Source organism: Dunckerocampus dactyliophorus, chromosome 6 (genome assembly GCF_027744805.1).
Source record: "Dunckerocampus dactyliophorus isolate RoL2022-P2 chromosome 6, RoL_Ddac_1.1, whole genome shotgun sequence".
NCBI lineage: Eukaryota > Metazoa > Chordata > Actinopteri > Syngnathiformes > Syngnathidae > Dunckerocampus > Dunckerocampus dactyliophorus.
Genome location: NC_072824.1, coordinates 3,586,963 through 3,605,132, shown reverse-complemented (window position 1 = coordinate 3,605,132; position 18,170 = coordinate 3,586,963). Strand labels below are relative to the sequence as shown.

The 18,170-nt window shown below is 44.5% G+C and overlaps 1 protein-coding gene across 4 annotated transcripts; it reads right to left on the bottom strand.

Moving 5' to 3' along the window:
* Positions 1 to 630: 630 nt before the first annotated feature.
* Positions 631 to 17,692, bottom strand: LOC129182918 (E3 ubiquitin-protein ligase RBBP6-like). Of its 4 annotated transcripts, none has more exons than XM_054779583.1 (20): positions 16,633 to 17,692; positions 14,412 to 14,511; positions 14,295 to 14,334; positions 10,680 to 10,721; positions 10,476 to 10,564; positions 10,274 to 10,370; positions 10,055 to 10,197; positions 9,776 to 9,948; positions 8,474 to 8,577; positions 8,020 to 8,405; positions 7,859 to 7,922; positions 7,716 to 7,770; positions 7,579 to 7,630; positions 7,167 to 7,502; positions 5,958 to 6,053; positions 4,251 to 5,829; positions 3,206 to 4,146; positions 3,048 to 3,112; positions 2,860 to 2,944; positions 631 to 2,788 (listed from the first exon to the last, which is right to left on the bottom strand). In XM_054779583.1, the coding sequence occupies exons 1-20, from the start codon at positions 16,796 to 16,798 to the stop codon at positions 1,705 to 1,707; spliced, it is 5,697 nt and encodes a 1,898-aa protein (XP_054635558.1). In that variant the 5' UTR covers positions 16,799 to 17,692; the 3' UTR covers positions 631 to 1,704. The 4 variants fall into 4 exon arrangements, with proteins under 4 accessions (XP_054635558.1, XP_054635557.1, XP_054635556.1 ...); XM_054779582.1 differs by having other exon boundaries at positions 632 to 2,788; positions 4,251 to 5,832; XM_054779581.1 differs by having other exon boundaries at positions 634 to 2,791.
* Between the last annotated feature and the right edge of the window lie 478 nt (positions 17,693 to 18,170).

Sequence of the window (18,170 nt, the reverse complement as noted above, 5' to 3'; positions counted from 1 at the left end):
GCTCCCATGCACGTGTAAACCTTGCTCTAAAGACGGATGATGGTCGCAGGAATAATGGATGATAATCTGTCTCCAGGGGGGTTAAAACAAATTAATCTGCTTGCGGCGGCCTGGGTCATGTGTGCATCCATTAAGGGTGACCCTTCCATCTATACGTGCCGCACGTGCAGGCGCATTAAACTGACAATGCGCAGGAACAACACATCTGCTCATTGTCATGGACTCTGGAGGGAACAGCGTATTCTAGCGCTCCAGCGTCACAGGAAGAGGTGAAACGGTAGAAGACTCGCAGCGCCGCACAGTGGCCAACCTGACTCAGTGCAACACCGTGTGGTGGGGGGTGAGAGACGTTGGAACATGACAAAACACAAACTCATCCAGTTAGTAAATGATCATAGGATTCATATAAACAATAGAAATATATTTTTTACCCTAAGATAATAATCTTTCAGTATTTAAGCTCCTCCAGTGAGAGAATAAAAAAGCATTCAAAATGCTTCAAATTTGGCCTTAATCCTTAGAATTAAGGCGTATTTGATATATTTTTAATTATTCAGAGGATTTTCATTTGAAGGGAAATGGCACAAGAAAGTAGCAAGACCTCAAGTTAATATCAGTAATTTGGGATTTAACTATGTACAGTATTTCCACATTTGGGGTCTTGTTCACAACTGAGGGAAGGATGGAAGGAGATCAACAGGCGGATGCATTGGTATGGCATCTGCAGTGATGCGGACTCTGCATCAGGCCGCTGTGAAGAGTGAGCTGAGCTTAAAGGCAAAGCTCTCCCTCACCCATGTTCATGAGTTCATTTAGCCCATCCATTCCTCATTTATAATAATTTCACATTTTCTGCATGCAAAACAAATTATTCTTGTTGAAACTTTTTTTGTTAATATTTTTAGGCAGATTAAATGGATGTATGTTATTTCCTATGCAGCAAATCTCCACATTACAGGAGGCAGAAAGTAATACGTAGACTAAGTATCGTTTGCAAGGAGTTAAGTGATTGGAATTGTACTTGTTGACATCAGTCCTTGCGCAGCATCATTGTGCAGATCATCAAATGGCTCAATGGCATCTTGGCTGGGGACAGTGAAATGACGACTTTCTAGGTTCGATTGAAAAGAAAAAGAATACAAAAAGAATCTCTTCTTATGAGGTCAAAACATTTTAATAAAAAAGGGGGAACATAATCGGTAAGAATAGCAGTCATTCAAACCAAGCCAAAGACACCTCAACATCCCCTAGGTGTTAGAATCCAGTGTAGCGTCTACACGTGATCAGCCTAGAAGAAGCACCCACACCTGGAAACCCCACCAATGTCCAACTTAAGTGCAAGACTGATACATTTGACATGGGAAATGGAAAAGTCTTAAGTCCCATTTATGGAGACAACCATGGCCAAGCTATAAGTTCACATTAAGCGGTGGTGGTGAACACGTTCCAAGTCCTGAACGTGAAGTCATGGAGAGTAACGCAAAGAGAGAAACTGTACATTTACACGTTTCACAGGGAGGTGGTGGAGGCAACAAATGGATGGTTATGTACAATTGGAGGGTCTGCACATCCCTGAGTTAATCCTGATTTCCATCACTTCAAGCGCCGTTAAAGGTTTTCCACTAACAAGCCTTCACAACAAGTCAGGGCATGATCTGATTTTTGGAAGCCGAGGCAGACGTTCCCGTCCAAATTCACAGGACGTTAAGACGCTGGCACTTCCTCCTCCTCAGCTTTGTCCACCTTGGCGTCTTCTGTGACTTTGTCTTTGCTCTTTTTGTGTTTCTTCTTCTTGTGTTTTTGCTTGTGCTCTTTAGGTTCGCCTTCCTTGTCCTGCATTTTGTGCTTCTTGTGCTTCTTGTGTCTTTTGTGCTCCTTGTGTTCGCCCTCCTTCTCCTGCTCTTTGTGTTTTTTGTGCTTCTTGTGTTTCTTCTTCTGCTTCTTGTCAGGAGCGGCGCCGGTGGAGTCACTGCGGTTGTCCCGCTCGGCGCTGTTTGAGTGCTGGCTGGCCGAGGGCGTGGGGGTGCGCCTGTCCGGGTTGGAGTCGCTGGAGCCCTCCTCTCCCTCGCTGTAGTCTGGGATGAAGGCGGCCTCGTCGGTCTCGCGGGCCAGGTCAGAGCACAGGCGCTGTCTCCTGGGTTCTGGCCCTCGGTTCTCCCGTCCACCGTTCTTCTCCTCCTTCGAGGACCTGCTCTTCTCCTCCTTTGCAGGCCCACCTCGCTCCTCCTTCGTAGACCCCCTGCTCTCTTCCTTCAGAACACCCCCCTTAACCTCCTCTCTTCCCCCTCTGCCTCTTCCATCCTCTCTTGTTGAGGACCCCCTTTCCAGTCTGCCTCCCTTCCTGTCCTCTCTTACAATTTTAACTTTAGTGGGTTTATCACAAGTGGACAAGGGGGGTCTGCTGCCTTTGCTCTCCTCTTTAGGCACCCTCTTCTCCTCCTTGGCCAAAACTCTCTTCTCATCTCGGGTGACCTCACGAGCTTCACTCTTGACAGTTTTGGGCGCATCCGTCTGTGCCTCTCTTGTTTGGCTCTTCTGAGGAATGGGCTCCTTAGGTGCGCTGGCTTCCTTCTCCTGTGCCGCCGCCTCCTCCTCCTCCTCGTCGTCTTCCCTCTCCCACTTAGAGCGAGGAGGCGCCTGAATGAGCAGTTCCTCTCCGAGCGGGCCGGCTTGTGTAACACTTGTCGGGCTTGAATTGTGGCTCTCAGTGCTAGGTGGGTGCTGCTCTGAATTAGTGGGAGATTCACTCTTCTCTTTCTCAGAAGTCTGTTTCGTCTCTTGAGTTGACCTACTGAGAAAGAAGAGAAGAATGATGCCAAAGCCAAGGCTAGGAGGGCCAGGGCATTCAACACGTCTCACCTGGTGGAGCTTGCAGGCTGGCTCGATAAAACCTTGCGACTGATTCTGGGCTTGGTCCTCACAGTTGTAGTCTCACCGTCTTTCCCTGGTAAAAATGGAATAAACGTGATGACTTGATAAGAAAAAAAAAAAATACATAAAAAGGTTTATGTAGACTAAATTATAACAGATGGATGGACTGGACTCACCTCTGGGAGCAGCATCTGGCTTCTTTCCAGACGACAGGCTCTTCTCTGTCCTCTCCTTGGAAACACTTGTGGGTAGGAAATATAAGCATCTAATAAGTAGGACCACGACCGTGGATGACCAGCAATGACAGGCAACAAGGAGACTTCATTGGACCTACCGGTCAGATTTTGGGGCTTTCTCCGTGGCTTCTCTCTCCTTGGAGGAACTGCTTGGCTTCTCCTGCTTCTTGCTGATGGCTGATTTTTCTCCAATTGTCATTCCATCCAGGCAAACAGATCTCACAGACGCACTTCCGCCAGAGTTCTTACGCTCTATCTTGTGTGATTTATCTCCAGCCTCGGCTTCCTTTCCTGCTGAGACCGCTACCTTCTGTGAGGCCGACACAGAGACTCTGTCACGCTCTTTTTCAGAACCGACACTTCTGCTTCGATCTGAACCCCTGTCCCGATCTCGGTCTGACCCAGAAGTCCTTTCACGATCTCTGTCAGAACCCTTTTCTCGATCCGATAAAGTCCTCTCCCGATCTCGGTCGGAACCTAAAGTCCTCTCCCGATCTCGGTCGGAACCTAAAGTCCTATCCCGATCTCGGTCAGAACCTAAAGTCCTATCCCGATCTCGGTCAGAACCTAAAGTCCTATCCCGATCTCGGTCAGGTCCCAAAACCTTCTCCCGATCTCGGTCCAATCCTGAGGCTCTTTCCCTACCTCGATCTGTGGCTTTTTCCTGGTCTCGGTCAGATCGTGAGGCTTTTTCCCGACCTCGATCTGAAGCTCTGTCTCTCTCTCTGTCCGCTCTAGAAGCACTTTCCCGCTCTCTGTCCGCACCTGAGCTCCGGTCAGAGTCTTTATCAGAGGCAGATGACTTCTCCCCAGCTTTTTCTCTAGAGACGCCTCTGTCAGAGGAAGCCGACCACTCCTTTTTGATAACACTTTCAGAAGAACTGCTGGGTTTGTCAGCATCTGGGTTGTTGGCCACAGAGGATCGGTCTGTGGTGGTTTTCTCAGCACCAGAAGATTTGTCAGAGGTTGAATTGTCAGAGTTGCCTTTTCTTCCAGGATCCCTGTTCAGCGGGATGCTTCTCTGGGTCACAGGCTTCACCTGGATGTGAACAAACAAAGATCACAATAGGGCCATACAATTTGCTGCAATACGAAGAAGTGTGAATAGTATGTGGTGGCGGTGGTGCATTGTGATGGTCTCACCGGAACCTCCATGAGAGGTCTGATAGGTCCTCGGTCTTTGTCTGCCCAGAGCATCTCGCGGCCCACCATAATGGGAAGAAGACCAGCTCTGTCGGATGGGTGTGAAATTCTCTGGAGCGGTGGCTGATGAGCAGCATGTGGGTGTGAGAAGACATCGCCTCCAATCCCAGGTCCATCTAGTCTTCTCAATTTTCCTGGTGGAGAGCCAAGTAAAGAACGGCCTTCCTCTCCCATCCTCCGCCTGTTGTCAAGTGGTGATGGAGGTCGGTGGAGGTACGTGAGCCCTTGTTGATGGGTGAGGGGGATGAGGCCGCCGCTATGTGGGGGGTCTCTACGGCCTCGATTATCATTGCCAGGTCGAAAGCTCTCGTGGAGAGAAGGATGTGGCACAAGTACACCTTGGGAGAACAGTGGGTGTGTCTTGGGCTGGGGAGGTCTCACAGACGAGCTTTTAGCCTTCTCCTTTTTAGGAGCGGTTGAGTTGTGGGCATCTTCAGGTTTGGCTTTGGTGGGCTTTGACGTTTTAGCAGAAGATGGGTCCTTCTTTTTGGTCACTGCAGTTTCACCAGTCTTCTTCTTCACCTTGTCGCTTTTAACTTTAGAGGCCTCTGTTTTCACTTTGACTTTTACCTTCTGCGCCTTCTCCTTCTTGGTCTTGTCAGTCTTGGACGTTGACTTGACCAAGGTTTTGACAGATGCAGTGGAGCTTTTAGAGGCAGGAGCCTTAGAGGTAGTGGTGGCAGATTGTGGTTTTGAGGATACGTGGGGTGTTTTATTTGGAGACAGGATTTCATCCATAGGCTCATCTCTAACTGGAGTAGCGTCGCCTGTGTCCATGGACTGCTGCGATTGCTCAGGTTCTTCCCCAGCTTTCTTCTTTTTTACCTTCTTTGTCTTGAGAACCTTGGTGCTGGTCTTTGTCCCTGTTGAGGATGATGGATTGTGAGATGGTGCAGCTTTCTCATCTCTCCCTCTCCTCCCTCTTCCTTGGGGGGAGTACTCTCTGTGCAGGGGGGACACTCTGTCCCGTTCCCTTTCTCTGCTACCACGGCCTCTATGATGCACTGCCTGATGCTGATTCTCATAGTCTTTGTAATACTTGTTGTACCAGTCTCTGTACTCCCTCTCCCACTGCCGATAACGGTCCCGCTCCCAGCGCTCCTGACTTGCGGGGCTTAGTCCCTTCAGTTCATGCAGCTCTCGTGGTGGTGGCTTTCGTACACCGGGACTGCGGCTCCGCAATGCACCCGGAGAGCGAGAACGTGACCTAGATCTGAACGGTCCTGCCCCTTCTGCCCCCTCCCAACCTCCACCACGGAAGGAGGGTGGAGACGTTCGCGGTGAACCAGAGCGCCTGTACCCGTATGATCTTGAACGGGAACGAGATCTTGAGCGTGAGCGTCCATAACTGCGTCCGTTGCGTCGGGAATACGGAGAGCGAGGATATGGCCGCCCGTGGGAACGTGAACGGGACCGCGACCGACTCGGGGTGTATGAATAAGACCTTGACCTGGACCTGGATCTGGATCGAGAGCGAGTGTAAGAGCGGCTGAACGGAGAGCGGCTATATGATCTGGACCTGCTGAAGGAGGAGGGGAGAAAGAGAATGAAAGCAACAACTTAATGATTGGGAGGTCATGTCCAAAAGAGTATTTCATTATGACAAGCAGGATTTGACAGACTGTCAAGTATAATCAAATAGGTTACCTGGAGTACGAAGGTCTCTGCCTCTTTGGTGCATTTCGGTACTTCATGAGCTCTTTGTGGAAGTCTTTTGTAAATTCATCCAGTTTAGATGTAATACTGCAAACAAAGGTCACATCACAGAAGATGTCAGAACTCCATCCTTACTAGCAGACACAAAGAAAAACACCTTTCCAGTTGCATCAAGTCAACACAATCTCTTGCGTATAGCCAGTGTGGACCCAAATTCCCAACAGTACCTTATTTTCATGACCATAAGGCGCACTTAAAAGTCTTAAATTTAATAATAATAATAATAATAATAAGGAGCGCCGTATGTGTGTACCGAGTTCCAAAATCTACAAGTGTTGATGTGTGACTTTTATGAGCACTCTGCTCGACTGACCCGGAGCGTCTCCTGCCGACACGCTGCTTGTATAGAGGAAAGGGACGTGGACGTGACTGAGGACGCTAAAGGCACGCCCCAGTAGTTATACAAGTATATTTTATGAAATGGCGCCATATATCCATCCGGGCAAGGACTAACAAAAGCCAGCATCGTTTCTGAGGCGCCGCACGACAACGAGACTGACTGACAGTGACGACAGTGAACCTGGCGTGTTTGCTGGAGAACTTGCCCCGCTGTTCATTTGGAATACAGAAGATGAGGACTTTGATGGATTTGTGGATGAGGATTGAAAAAAATAAGTACATTGTTAAATACTTGAATAAAGTACAACCCAACTCAGTTTTGCTCTCGCTGGCTTTTTAAAAACATACAATAGCATGCATGCTAGCGTATTGTAGCGTCGCTGGGAGCACTTCCTGTTCCCCAGCGTGCTTTGCGGTAGCGTTTTGGAGCAAACACTCTTAAAGTTACATGTTTGAGCTACATAGTTGTTAGTTATTGTTCTGCAAAAATAGCAGTAGTGTCTAGTTGTGCACCATGACTGAGACTATTGTGTTGAGTGATGACCTTCCTGATTTCAAGTGTGTTTGATAAACTGAATGAGAGTTCTGCTCTTTATCTAAAGAAAAGCATTGTCGCTTCCTCACTGACTTCTGAGCGACACGGTATGTTTTAGCGTGCATACCATGCGCCCAATAATACAGCGCGCCTTGTGTATGTGTTAAATACAAAAATAGCACCTGTAACTGAGACTGCGTCTTTTAATACGGTGCGCTTTATGGTCTTGAAAATACGATACTTCCTCAGTCAGTTTGGTCACTCACTTGTCTTGTCGGTGGTGTCGCTGCCTGTAGAAGTCCTCTTTCGAGAGAGGGGGTGGATTGAGGTTGAGGGATGGGGGCAGGGGAAGAAGTGGGGGTTGGCTACCGGGGGCACCCCAGGGCGTGTTGACCCCTGGGGGTCCAGGGGGATACATGGGCTGAGGCTGGTAACCCATCGTAGGAGGTGGGATGAGGCCGGGGCCAGTGGGGTACAAGGGCGGGTAGGGCTGCGGCGGGGGTGGGTACAGGGATGGTGTCGCATAGATGGGAGGAGCAGGTAGAGGAGGTGGAGCTGTTGGGAGGTGAGTGGAGGGCGGGTCACCTCTGCTTCTGTAGGACCTGACAGAAAAAGCAACAAAAAGGTCAGATGGAAATATTTATTTTAAAACAGACAGTTGGAAAGGAACGCCCTCACCTTTCCCAGTGTCTGCCTCCTCTGTGATGTTGGTTGGATCGGGAATGCTGGCCTAGGAAGACAACAGTTGCTCACGTTATTGTAGCATTTCTATCAAGATCACAAAATTCCCTGTCAACAGTGAGTGGGCTTCTTACTTGATGGATGAGTTGGCCTTGAAGATGGTGGCGGGCCAAGATTCAATTGGTAGCCCTGTGCGACAAAATGTCAAAGGAGGACATTTTGAAAAATGCCAACGATGTTCGATTGGTCTACAATCACATCTTCGAGACTGACTCACCTGTCTGTCTCTGTCTGCATTTTTAGATGAGCTTGGCATAACAATGTTCGCTGGGTCTGTCTCCCTGCCAAAACAAAGACCAGTGATGCATCACTCCCAAAAAAATAAAAATACACAGATCGATTGTGGCATTTGGTGGCAAATTCAGAGCTTCAACTCACCCTGGTGGGGGTGGCTCTCCTTGGCTGATGGCGACCCGGGAAGAACTGTGGTCCACAACAGGTGCGGGAGCTGGTGAAGCATTTTGTCGTTCTTCAACAACATCGGCATGAGGAGGAGGAGGGGGGGAAGAAGGCGGAGTAGGTGTAGGAGTAGAAGTGGTGGTAACGGAAGGAGCAGGCAAAGCTGGGGGCGGGGCCTGAACTTGAGGCGCAGGGGTCACGCTGACAGCAGCAGGAGGCTGGGCGATGTTGGCCATTAGAGGGTCCTGCTGCCTGGAGTGGAGAGGCCTGCTCAGGTGCAGCCGCGGAGGAGGGGGCACCGAATGTGGGACCTGTTTTCGCCCGTGTTTGGTGTAGCCCGTCTCATTTTTAAAGTTGTTCACAGCCTATAAGGAAGGAAAAAAAGATTAAAATGTTTTATCTATCTAACCATCTTTAATGTACTTTAAGTTACCTGTCGAAGGAACTTGTTGGCTATGAGATTGTCAGGGGAAACATCTGACTGTTTGCATGTGAAGCAAATGTGCTCCTCAGAGTCCAGCAAGGCAGTCCGGATACCTGAAATCAGTCGATAAACAGCACAATGTACTTAAAGGGTCCTTGACATGATTCATCAACTTTGCTTAAATGCTGTATATTGTTTGCAATTATGTTCTACATTGTTCTAGTTTTGAAAGCGAACAGTAAATTTGCAAAAATGACATTTATAGCTGATTGCGCCGCCCATGACAAACTAGCTCTTGCACTTCAGCTTAATTTCTGACAGTGGCATCATGGCATCATCGGGTTGACACCTCAACTAAAACAGGGTAAACAAACACTTTGAGGCAGATGGTTGACTTGGTTCAGTTTATTTTTCCTCAAAATAGTAGTCAGTTCAAAATGTTGTGTTGCTGCTGGCTGTTGACACTATCCAAGCGATACTGTAAGTTTGTTACTTTTCCAAAAAATGGATGAAGCAAGTGCAGAGAACGAGAGACAGATGCCCGCCCCCCCCGAATTCTGTTCTTTGCGGTGACCATTTCACTGATGACTGCTTCGAGGAAGCACCTTTACAAAAAGCATTTGGCTTAAAAGTACAGTATAAACAACTTCTGAAAAAAGGATGCTATTCCGCCAGTAAACAACCAACAATGACCACTATGTCAAAATTGGCACAAGAGAGCAAGTCAAGTACATAATGTCTTGTGAACACTTTCCATAGTGGTATGTTTACTGTGGTGGGCATTTATTCACATATACAATCACAGGCTATACAAACATAAGCTATAAAAACCCTTAACGCTCATTAAGAAGCTGATTTAAAACAATAATTGAAAGATAAGCAACTCCAGAGCAATTTACACTTACCATTCTGTGTTTTGAAGGCAACCAATCTCCACCTCGATGTCTTAAGGGTATTGAAAATTGACACTTTGCTTAAATCGTTGCTATAATCACTGTAAACATCTGTCTCGAACAGCGAAATGTTTGTTTACCTGAGTGATAGTACCCCAATGGCACCACTTCCGGAAATGAGGCTGAACTGCAAGAACTAGTTTGTCATGTGTGGCGCCATAAAATAGAAATGTAACGTTTGCAAATATACCGTTCGCTTTAAAAAATCCAACAATATATAACATTAAGTTGATGGATCTTGTCAGGGACCCTTTAAAAGCAACAATTAAACAGTCTAATTTCATTGAATTTAGAATTTGAATAATTTCGTGCAGGGGATGTGCTGTATTCCTCATAGGACCATATGATCCATACTCACACTCGTCACAGTAGCTGTTTCCACAGCAAGGAATAACCACAGCGTCTGTCATCAGGTCATTGCAGATGGGACACAGGAGCTCATCGGGGATGGGATCTGAATCGTCCTCGGAAGAAGACTGATCATGTGGGATAAACGGCGGACGCTCCTTCTTTCCTTGCGCGTACGCCTCCCTGTTGCAAGAGAAGATGACTGCTAAAGAACCAAACAAGCAGGCAAATATGATGGGAGTCTTCCTGCAAAGGAAACAATCATTCTGTATCGGACGGTGAGACGTACGCATCTATAGCTGGTATGGCGTATTCTCCAGTGCTGGTCAACATGGCTCCTTTGGTGCCAGGATCTGCTTTCACCATGAAGCTCTGAGGAATCCCCTTACTAGTCCTTACTGGCTTGGGACCCTCCAAGCTCTTATCTTGGACCTGAGCAGGAGACAAGGAGAAAAGTTGTCAAGCAAAAAAGAGCTGTTCCGAACACAAACAGCTCCATAATATTTACCAAAAGCATGGGGCACTGGCGAATGTAATGGCCAGTCTTTCCGCACCGGAAACAGGTGTAGTGAGCAGGTGGCGGTCCGACTGCTTTTTTGGAGTAACTACAAGACAATTGCAAACAATGAAGAGCTCCACTTTGGGTCGTTTCAAACAGAGCGAAACATCACTGGAGTGAAGCACAACAACGAGAGCGAGTGGATACTAACTGAATGGGGTCATAGTCGTGGTTTGACTGAGACATCATTGCTTTAATCTTGTCCTCCTCGGATGCATTTGCGTCAACCAGGTTAGCGGTCTAAAGAAGAAAAAAACGTGTCGGGGGGGTAAAAGAAAAAAAAGTGTGGATGTTAATGTGACAGTGCAATGTCTTCCAACGTGTGCGATATCGTCTAGAAACGGGAGCGGTGTACCTTTGTGAGTTGGGCGAGAGACATAGAAGGAGAGGAGTCGGTCTGCAGGAGAGTCAGAATACAGACATTTCAGGCGTTAACATGATCTCATTTGCATACAAGGACCAGATTGTCCCGTGTCTTTGTCCGCTCCCTCTCAAAATCCTCAGAAGATTTAAAAAAAAATAAATCATCTAGGGAATCTCAACGGTAGTTGGCTCGCATTCAATTACTTCAATTACTCCTTCAATTACCTCTTAATTCTTTACAGACAACTTGAACATTAGGTGACTTATTACATAAATGATAACTTACTACACAGTGGAACCTCGGTTTTCGTAGAAAATTGCCAAAGTGTCTCGGTTTTCATACAATGTCCTAGTTTTTACCTGACCAAACAAACTTATTCTGTGGAATGGAGTGCCCAAACAAAGCATCAACGTGCTGGTGAGGAATGGGACACAATGAACAGACTAATCACCTTTATTATGTGTAACTAACCCTTATTTTCTTGATACATTCATCTGAGGTTTGTTTTTTCCATGAATAGGTTAGGCCAGGGGTCGGGAACCTATGGTTCGTGTTTAATTATCTTTTTGGTGATATTTGAAAGTAAAACGTTACAGAAATCACTTTAAAAAATACTTAAATATAAAACAACACATTAATCACCTTTATGGAGACAGAAGGTATGGCAGTGGCGATTTTGCAGTGAATAAATGTCATCGATGAAACGGTCAAATATAAATCAGCACTTTGACACACACACCATGCTCCATTTGCATATAAATATCCAGCTGGGACAGTCGGAAGACATTGCTTCAGACTTCCAGACCAGATTGCCAAAACTTGGAATGCACTTTCGGTCACATAACTCACACTGCAGAGTGTGGTTAGTGCCGTATTGACCATGTTTGACTCTACGTATGCTTATGAGCGGTCCTCCTCACATCTAAAAAACCATCAAGACCAACCTACGATTACGTTTCATAGATGGAAGCCTCAACGCCTGCATGAAGCTTAACCTCACCACACATCAACCAGACTAAAAAGCCATCAGCAAAACCATGCAGCACCAGAAGTCACATTAATCATAAGAAGTATTTTATTAAGAATAAATGCAGAGATTTACTATATTCTAAAACTGTTGGTATTGCCTAAAAATGCATGCATTTAGTTGTATTCAGTGTTAATATTTTATGGCTCTCACGGAAATGCGTTTACAAAATACATGGCTTTTATGGCTCTCTTAGCCAAAAAGGTTTCCGACCCCTGGGTTGGGCCTTAGGCCAGGGGTAGGAAACCCACAGCTCCGGAGCTGCATGCGGCTCTCAGCCTCCTCTCGATCGTAACAAAAAAAAACAAATAAAAGGTTATTATATATATTATTTTACTTTATATCTTGTGGGAGTGAAAAAAGTGAAACTTTATTGAATTTTTAAAAATGTTTGATAAAATATGCGTCACATCCACACCCTTGCCTTTATCTCTGTAGGCGGCTTCTTGAGCGTGAAATCCCCACGGTAAGCTAAACAGAAATACATTTTAAAAAATCACCAATGTCAGCCAACAGCACTGTGTGAAGAGCAAAGTCATATCTTACTGCCTTGACATCAGGAAGAGTGTCAGAAACAAGTCACAATAAACATTTTCTGGAAAAAAACATTTCCCGATCCTTCAAGAAATCTTCAATTTATGTTTTACTTTTTCCAAAACTGCCAAGCTGCAACTATGTTCTTTTTAAAATTATATTTAAGCGGTGACTTATTTTAATTTTATACAAATTAATACAGAAAGGACTCAAAGATGCCTTGCACTTCTGTTGTATTCTGTTATCACAGGTAAAATAAATAAATAAAAACCAAAACCTGTGTTACATCTGCAGTTCCAAACTTTTTTTTTTTTTATTAAAAGTATAAGAGGGGGCACAATGACCCTTGATAGTAAAGGTTGCCGACCCCTGACCTAGACAGAGTGAATCAATATGAAGCAAACATGGTTCATTACAAAAAAAATAAAATGTCAGGTGTTTTCCAAAGTCAAAGCTGATGTGTGTGAATATTTGTTTTGGCTAAAACACAAAAATAATACTTTGCTCCCACCATTTGAGGTTCAAATCGAAGCATACATTTTTAAATACAAAAAAAACAAATGGCTGTAGATTAATAGATAATGAATTTTCAATTGTTTGTTAAAACACAATTGTAACCTAACGGTTCCAAATTAACATGTTGCAGGGGGACCGGTTTAAGGGAGACATATGTATTTTGCATTTATTTCTCCAAGTAAAACTGTAATTAGTGTATAAAACTTGTTTTGTGTTAATATCTTTGAGTGTCTAGAATAGATTAATTGGACTTGCATGATTTCTTAGGAAAAATTGATTTGTTTTTTTGTACATTTCGGTTTTGGAAGGGATTCATGACGAAGACCGAGGTTCCGCTGTACTATTTTTCCATATCAAAGTAGCAGCGCGGCACCGGATGATTACGTGTGACATCCAGCTCATAAATCATCAGAGTGGATGGCATTCCCACTGTGCATGCAGCTTCCCTACACATCTATGGCCATGACAAAACTGTCACTTTCAAAGCAAATCAGCTAGTGGGAGTGTCCATTTTCATGCAAACAAGGGAGTGATTGAAAAAGCCTGTTGTCTTTGAATACATGGGCAGACTAGGCTGTTGACTGGGCATTGCAGGGACACTGCGGAGGGAACACACAGGGATGTGGTGCAAGCGGCTCTGACACAGAACCACTGAAAACCTTTATTGACAGGCTCTGCAGCTTACAGGACACTACACCAGCAACCGTCCAAGAAAATAAACCTTTCAAGGTTGCTGAAAATCATGTTAGTCAGCGTCACGGGCCTAGACTTCACTCCCTATACTGGACTTAGTTTGTGTTTCTTAAAGTAATGTATAAAATTATGCCAGCCTTTATAGATGTAAAGCGTGATGTGCAGTCCATACTGGGTGTAAAACAGACATGGTCATGGTGAAATTGTACATGAGAACAACAACTCACAGTAGCAAATGTTACTGAATGACACACTGTATTTAAATTCTTCTTCCTTCATGAAAACAGAAATCACTGAAGATACCTTTCCATTCACACAACTTTCACGGATATGACATTCAATCCCAGCCACGCTTCACTTTTCTTAAGACCACAAATATTTTCACAGAAAATACAATATGTGACAATAGTAGTAATAATAATAATAATAATAATAATAATAATAATCACATTAGCTGTTATTTGCCTGCACGGAAGCAGGCTACAAAATCCATTTCAATGTGAAACACAGTCATAGTAGTGAATACCCACTTGTTCAACAATTCAAATCAGCATCACATTTTCATAAAATGGCAGCTACGTACTCTGTTGCTTCTCAACTTCAGCAAGTAAAAAAAACAAACAGTTATAGCCCCTTTAGATTGTTTGGCATTCAAATCTCCCCGTCAAAAAGACAGCAAAGAACTTTCAGCACAGATGTCATAAAAAATACACACAGCCATCCATTAATCGTTGACAGAATGTCGTCAAAGAGAAGTTTGGGGCGATTAAAGCAGAGAGAGGGGAGAGAGAGGTGAGGGGAGGAGTGAGTGTTGCTTTTTGGGTTTGTTTACATACGGGTCTGGATGATCCCACCACAGAAGTGTCAGAACGATCTCTGTGGAAAAGGAAGGAGACAAGATGAGAGACTAAACTCAGGTGTGTGCACCCAGGATGGAAGGAAAGAATACGTACACAATGAACGTCCTGCCTGCAGGCTTGACTCCGCCGATGGGAGTCCTGCGGACAATCACCGATGAGTGTTTGGGGATGTGGGCTTCGTCATCCGTGTATTCTACAGAAAAATAGACAAGCCATGAGATATTCCATCAAAGATTAAACTTTTTTTAAACTGTATGCCACATGTTTGTGAAGTGAACTGTTAGGGTAGAAAATAATGTCTGAGAAATAGGGGTGTCACAAAATGAGATGATACGCGAGACTAGGTCTACGAGGCCAAGACGAGATTTTAAGATTACTTTTAAGAAAAGTACAATGAAAAAATGTGACAATATATTGCAAATCTTGTAATTTCACTTCTACTGCGTTAAACTCTTGCGCACTCTACTGCCCCGCCTCCACCCACAGAGACAAAGGGACTGTATGACTGACAAAAGGGCTCACTTCCACTCATGCTGTTGTTCTACGGAACAGACAGACCAAGGTGTTAAAAGCAATGCACCGAGTGAATCCTCTTTCCGCCTGTTTGGAGGAAAACAGACACGCATGCACATGACAATATATTGAGGCCGGAAAAGTGATCCTGTTCGTTTTCATTTATTGTGTGATTGATTCATTTATTTATTACCGTCCAACGCCTAGTGCCCATGAGACTTTTCTGAAAGATAAATCTTGTCACATTTTAGGTAGGGGCTATCCACACAGAAATGTTTTCAGGTGAAAACAGCCAAGTATTTTTCAGCTTGGGCTGGGCAATATGTCAAGATTTTTTTAAAAGCACCATATTTTGTTTAAGCACGATATCAAAAACACGCATATTGTTCACATCGATATAGACTGTGCAGGTCTCGTGTTTCAAGATGGCACCACCTGAGCGGCAGCTAGTTACAGCAGCTCTGTATTTTTATTTTAAGAGAGTTAGTGTTGATGGACTACACTGCTGATGGGGATGTCATACAACTTCATGTCAAAAAATCCCAACTATCCCTTTAAGTGCAATTTTTGCTAAAAGAGAGAGTCCATTTTATTGTCATTGGGGGAGGTTTTTTTGTTATTTTGTTTCATTTATGTTTATTTTATTTAAAAGCTCAACATTTCATTACAATGTTAAATACTCTTGCAAATTTAAAGTTTATTGCTTTTGATGTACTTGCATTATTATGCCATACAAATCATGAAAAAAATGTTGTCCATAATATAAATAGACAATTTGTTGGACAATTATCATCCAGCAACATCTGTTATTGTGACAGGCCTGTACAATGAAAATGAGAAGAAATGTTAAAGTTTACTCTGAAAGTTAATTTCGGTGTGCGCCCCTACATTTTCTGACTGCGCTCCTAAAATTTGGAGTATTTGGAAATACTTTCTATTGGTCTGTCTCGAAAGTTGGGCTGACCACTTCCACCCTCAAGAGAGTGAAAATACTAAAAAAAAGGTAGTCGACAGAACTACTATACACCCAGAAAATTTGGCACTTGTGTGGTTATTCACAATGCATTACTTTGGCAGCAACTTGTTTTTGCTAGTAAATGTTTTTTTTTTTTGGTGGGGGGGTATAAATTGAATAAAAACACAATTTTTTTTTGTTACACACAAATATATACCACCACAACGTATCCCACTGGACATTCTTCAATTCAATTCTATCTATGCTGCTGTAAAAAAAGCTGTTCAGGAAAAAAGGTTCAGTTGCATAACTGCAACTTACAACCACAAGAATCATCAGCATACTGTTACATCTATCTATTAATAGCTTAAAATGTTGTGAAATTATGTTTTTTATGAAGGCATACACAGCTCTTCCTTTTAGTGCATGGGTCGCCAACAGCATGTGGTGTCGGTAGCAAAAGGGGTCACCAACGCAGTGCCGTAATAACGTGAGAACACTGGAAAGAAATGCATTTTGAAATACAAAGTGTGATTTGTGGATACCAGCGTTTCGTTTTCATGTTCTGGTAAAATACGCATATTCGGTTTGTTTGGGATGAAATACACTGAAAATAAGTGTTCGAAAATTGAGTAGGTCTTGGCCATTTTCATTTAGTAAAAGTATCTCTCACAAGGAATAACGATGGAGAAGCTCTGCTTCTTCCTGCTCCTTTTGGACATTTGGAATTGTGATATGAGAGGTATACTAATGTTAAAGAATGTGAGAGAGAAAAAAGAATGTTCAAATAAACCAATCAACCACCGGTTAAATGGGATTTCTAGGGAGCGGGTGACGGCGGCTTACCTTCCCGAGTTTGCGCGTTGGTGATCTGCAGGTCGCAGTCTGTGGCCTTGAGGCGCTCCCTGGCCATGATCTGCCTTTTGAGCTCACTCAGGGTAATGTGGAGACCATCGAAAGTTACCGTGTTGTAGTCCAGTTTGGAGGAGAACTTGTAGTGAACACACGACATTTTGTGACAGGCCTAGAAGCACTTATAGGTCAGGTACAAGAGGGGAGGAGGAGGAGGGAGGAGAGACAGGCTTGGTAACGAAATAAAACAGCGTCAACACTCAACACAGGAGGCCAAAACCTGGTAACTTTTAATACGTAAAGCTGTAAATGGGCTGAAACACTGGACAAACTTAAAGGGCTTGATTAAAATGGGCGAGTGGCTCAGCTCGCAAGTGACGAAGAGTCCTTGTTAATCCCAACCAAAGACGTCGACATTAAAGGCTGGCGCGCCAACCGACGGCCCGTGTGCCTTTTGTCAGTCCTCAAAGTCCAACAAAACCCACAACAACAGGGTGCCACCACAGTCCGAGTGGATACAATAGAGTGTACTCCTATTATTTAGAGTGTCGTTTAAAAAAAAAGGCCACATCCGCCATGAAAAGTCCTTGAGCGAAAAGCGAGGCCGCTAGCTAATGTTGCTAGCAGTAGTCCGTGGTTTGTTAAGACGTCCCAAAAGTCCACAGAACTGCGTGGAGGCAGTAGAAACGAGTCCACAACGTTTACGCTAAGAGGAATGTCTAATGAAACGACAATTGACGCAAACTTAACATGAAACACATCGACGTTAGCCCGCTACACAGTGACACAAGTAGCCAGACATGCGCCGCAAGCTAACGCAATGACCGACTAGGGGCCGTGCTAACAAGCTATGCTAACTAATCATAATGCCAACACCGGCTGAACCCAAAATGGGAGCGTTCTCCTCTTCTGGTCCATCAGTCGTGTTGCTCGGCGAAAAGGTTTCCACAATGCGTCTATGGACACAAAATCCAACACCGTCACGCAAGACGTCGATTTCCCTTCTCGTCGCTGTTTCATCAAAATGGCGTCGGACGGAAGCGCTGTGAGTCCAAAGAGTACAAATAAGCATCAGGATGAATAGCCTCGTTTGGCTTCCGGGTTGATATAGCGACCACGAAACAGACAAACCTTATTCCTCTGTTCTTCTGTGTTGCTGTCATTCTTTTGTATCGTCACTTTTTGATACGGAATCGAAGACGAAATGTTGTTGACTCTCAAGCGTATTTTGACGTTATTTTCAAAGAAAAGTTTAATTAAATTACCGTGTCCCTACTGCTGCCTGAAGGACACCCAACCATCGTTCTCTTATTCATAGACATTTTATTAATATATGTTACTAAAACGACGAAAGAAAACTACTGCTATAAAAATGCCAATGTTGCCGTCACTTACACGTTCTTGAATGGCAGACCACCAGGTCAAGTTGTACGTGTTTCGCTCTTTATCTCCAGTAGATGTCGCTGTTGTGACTTCCAGGTGCAGTACTGTATATACCATCCATCTTCTAAGCCGCTTCTCCTCATTAGGGT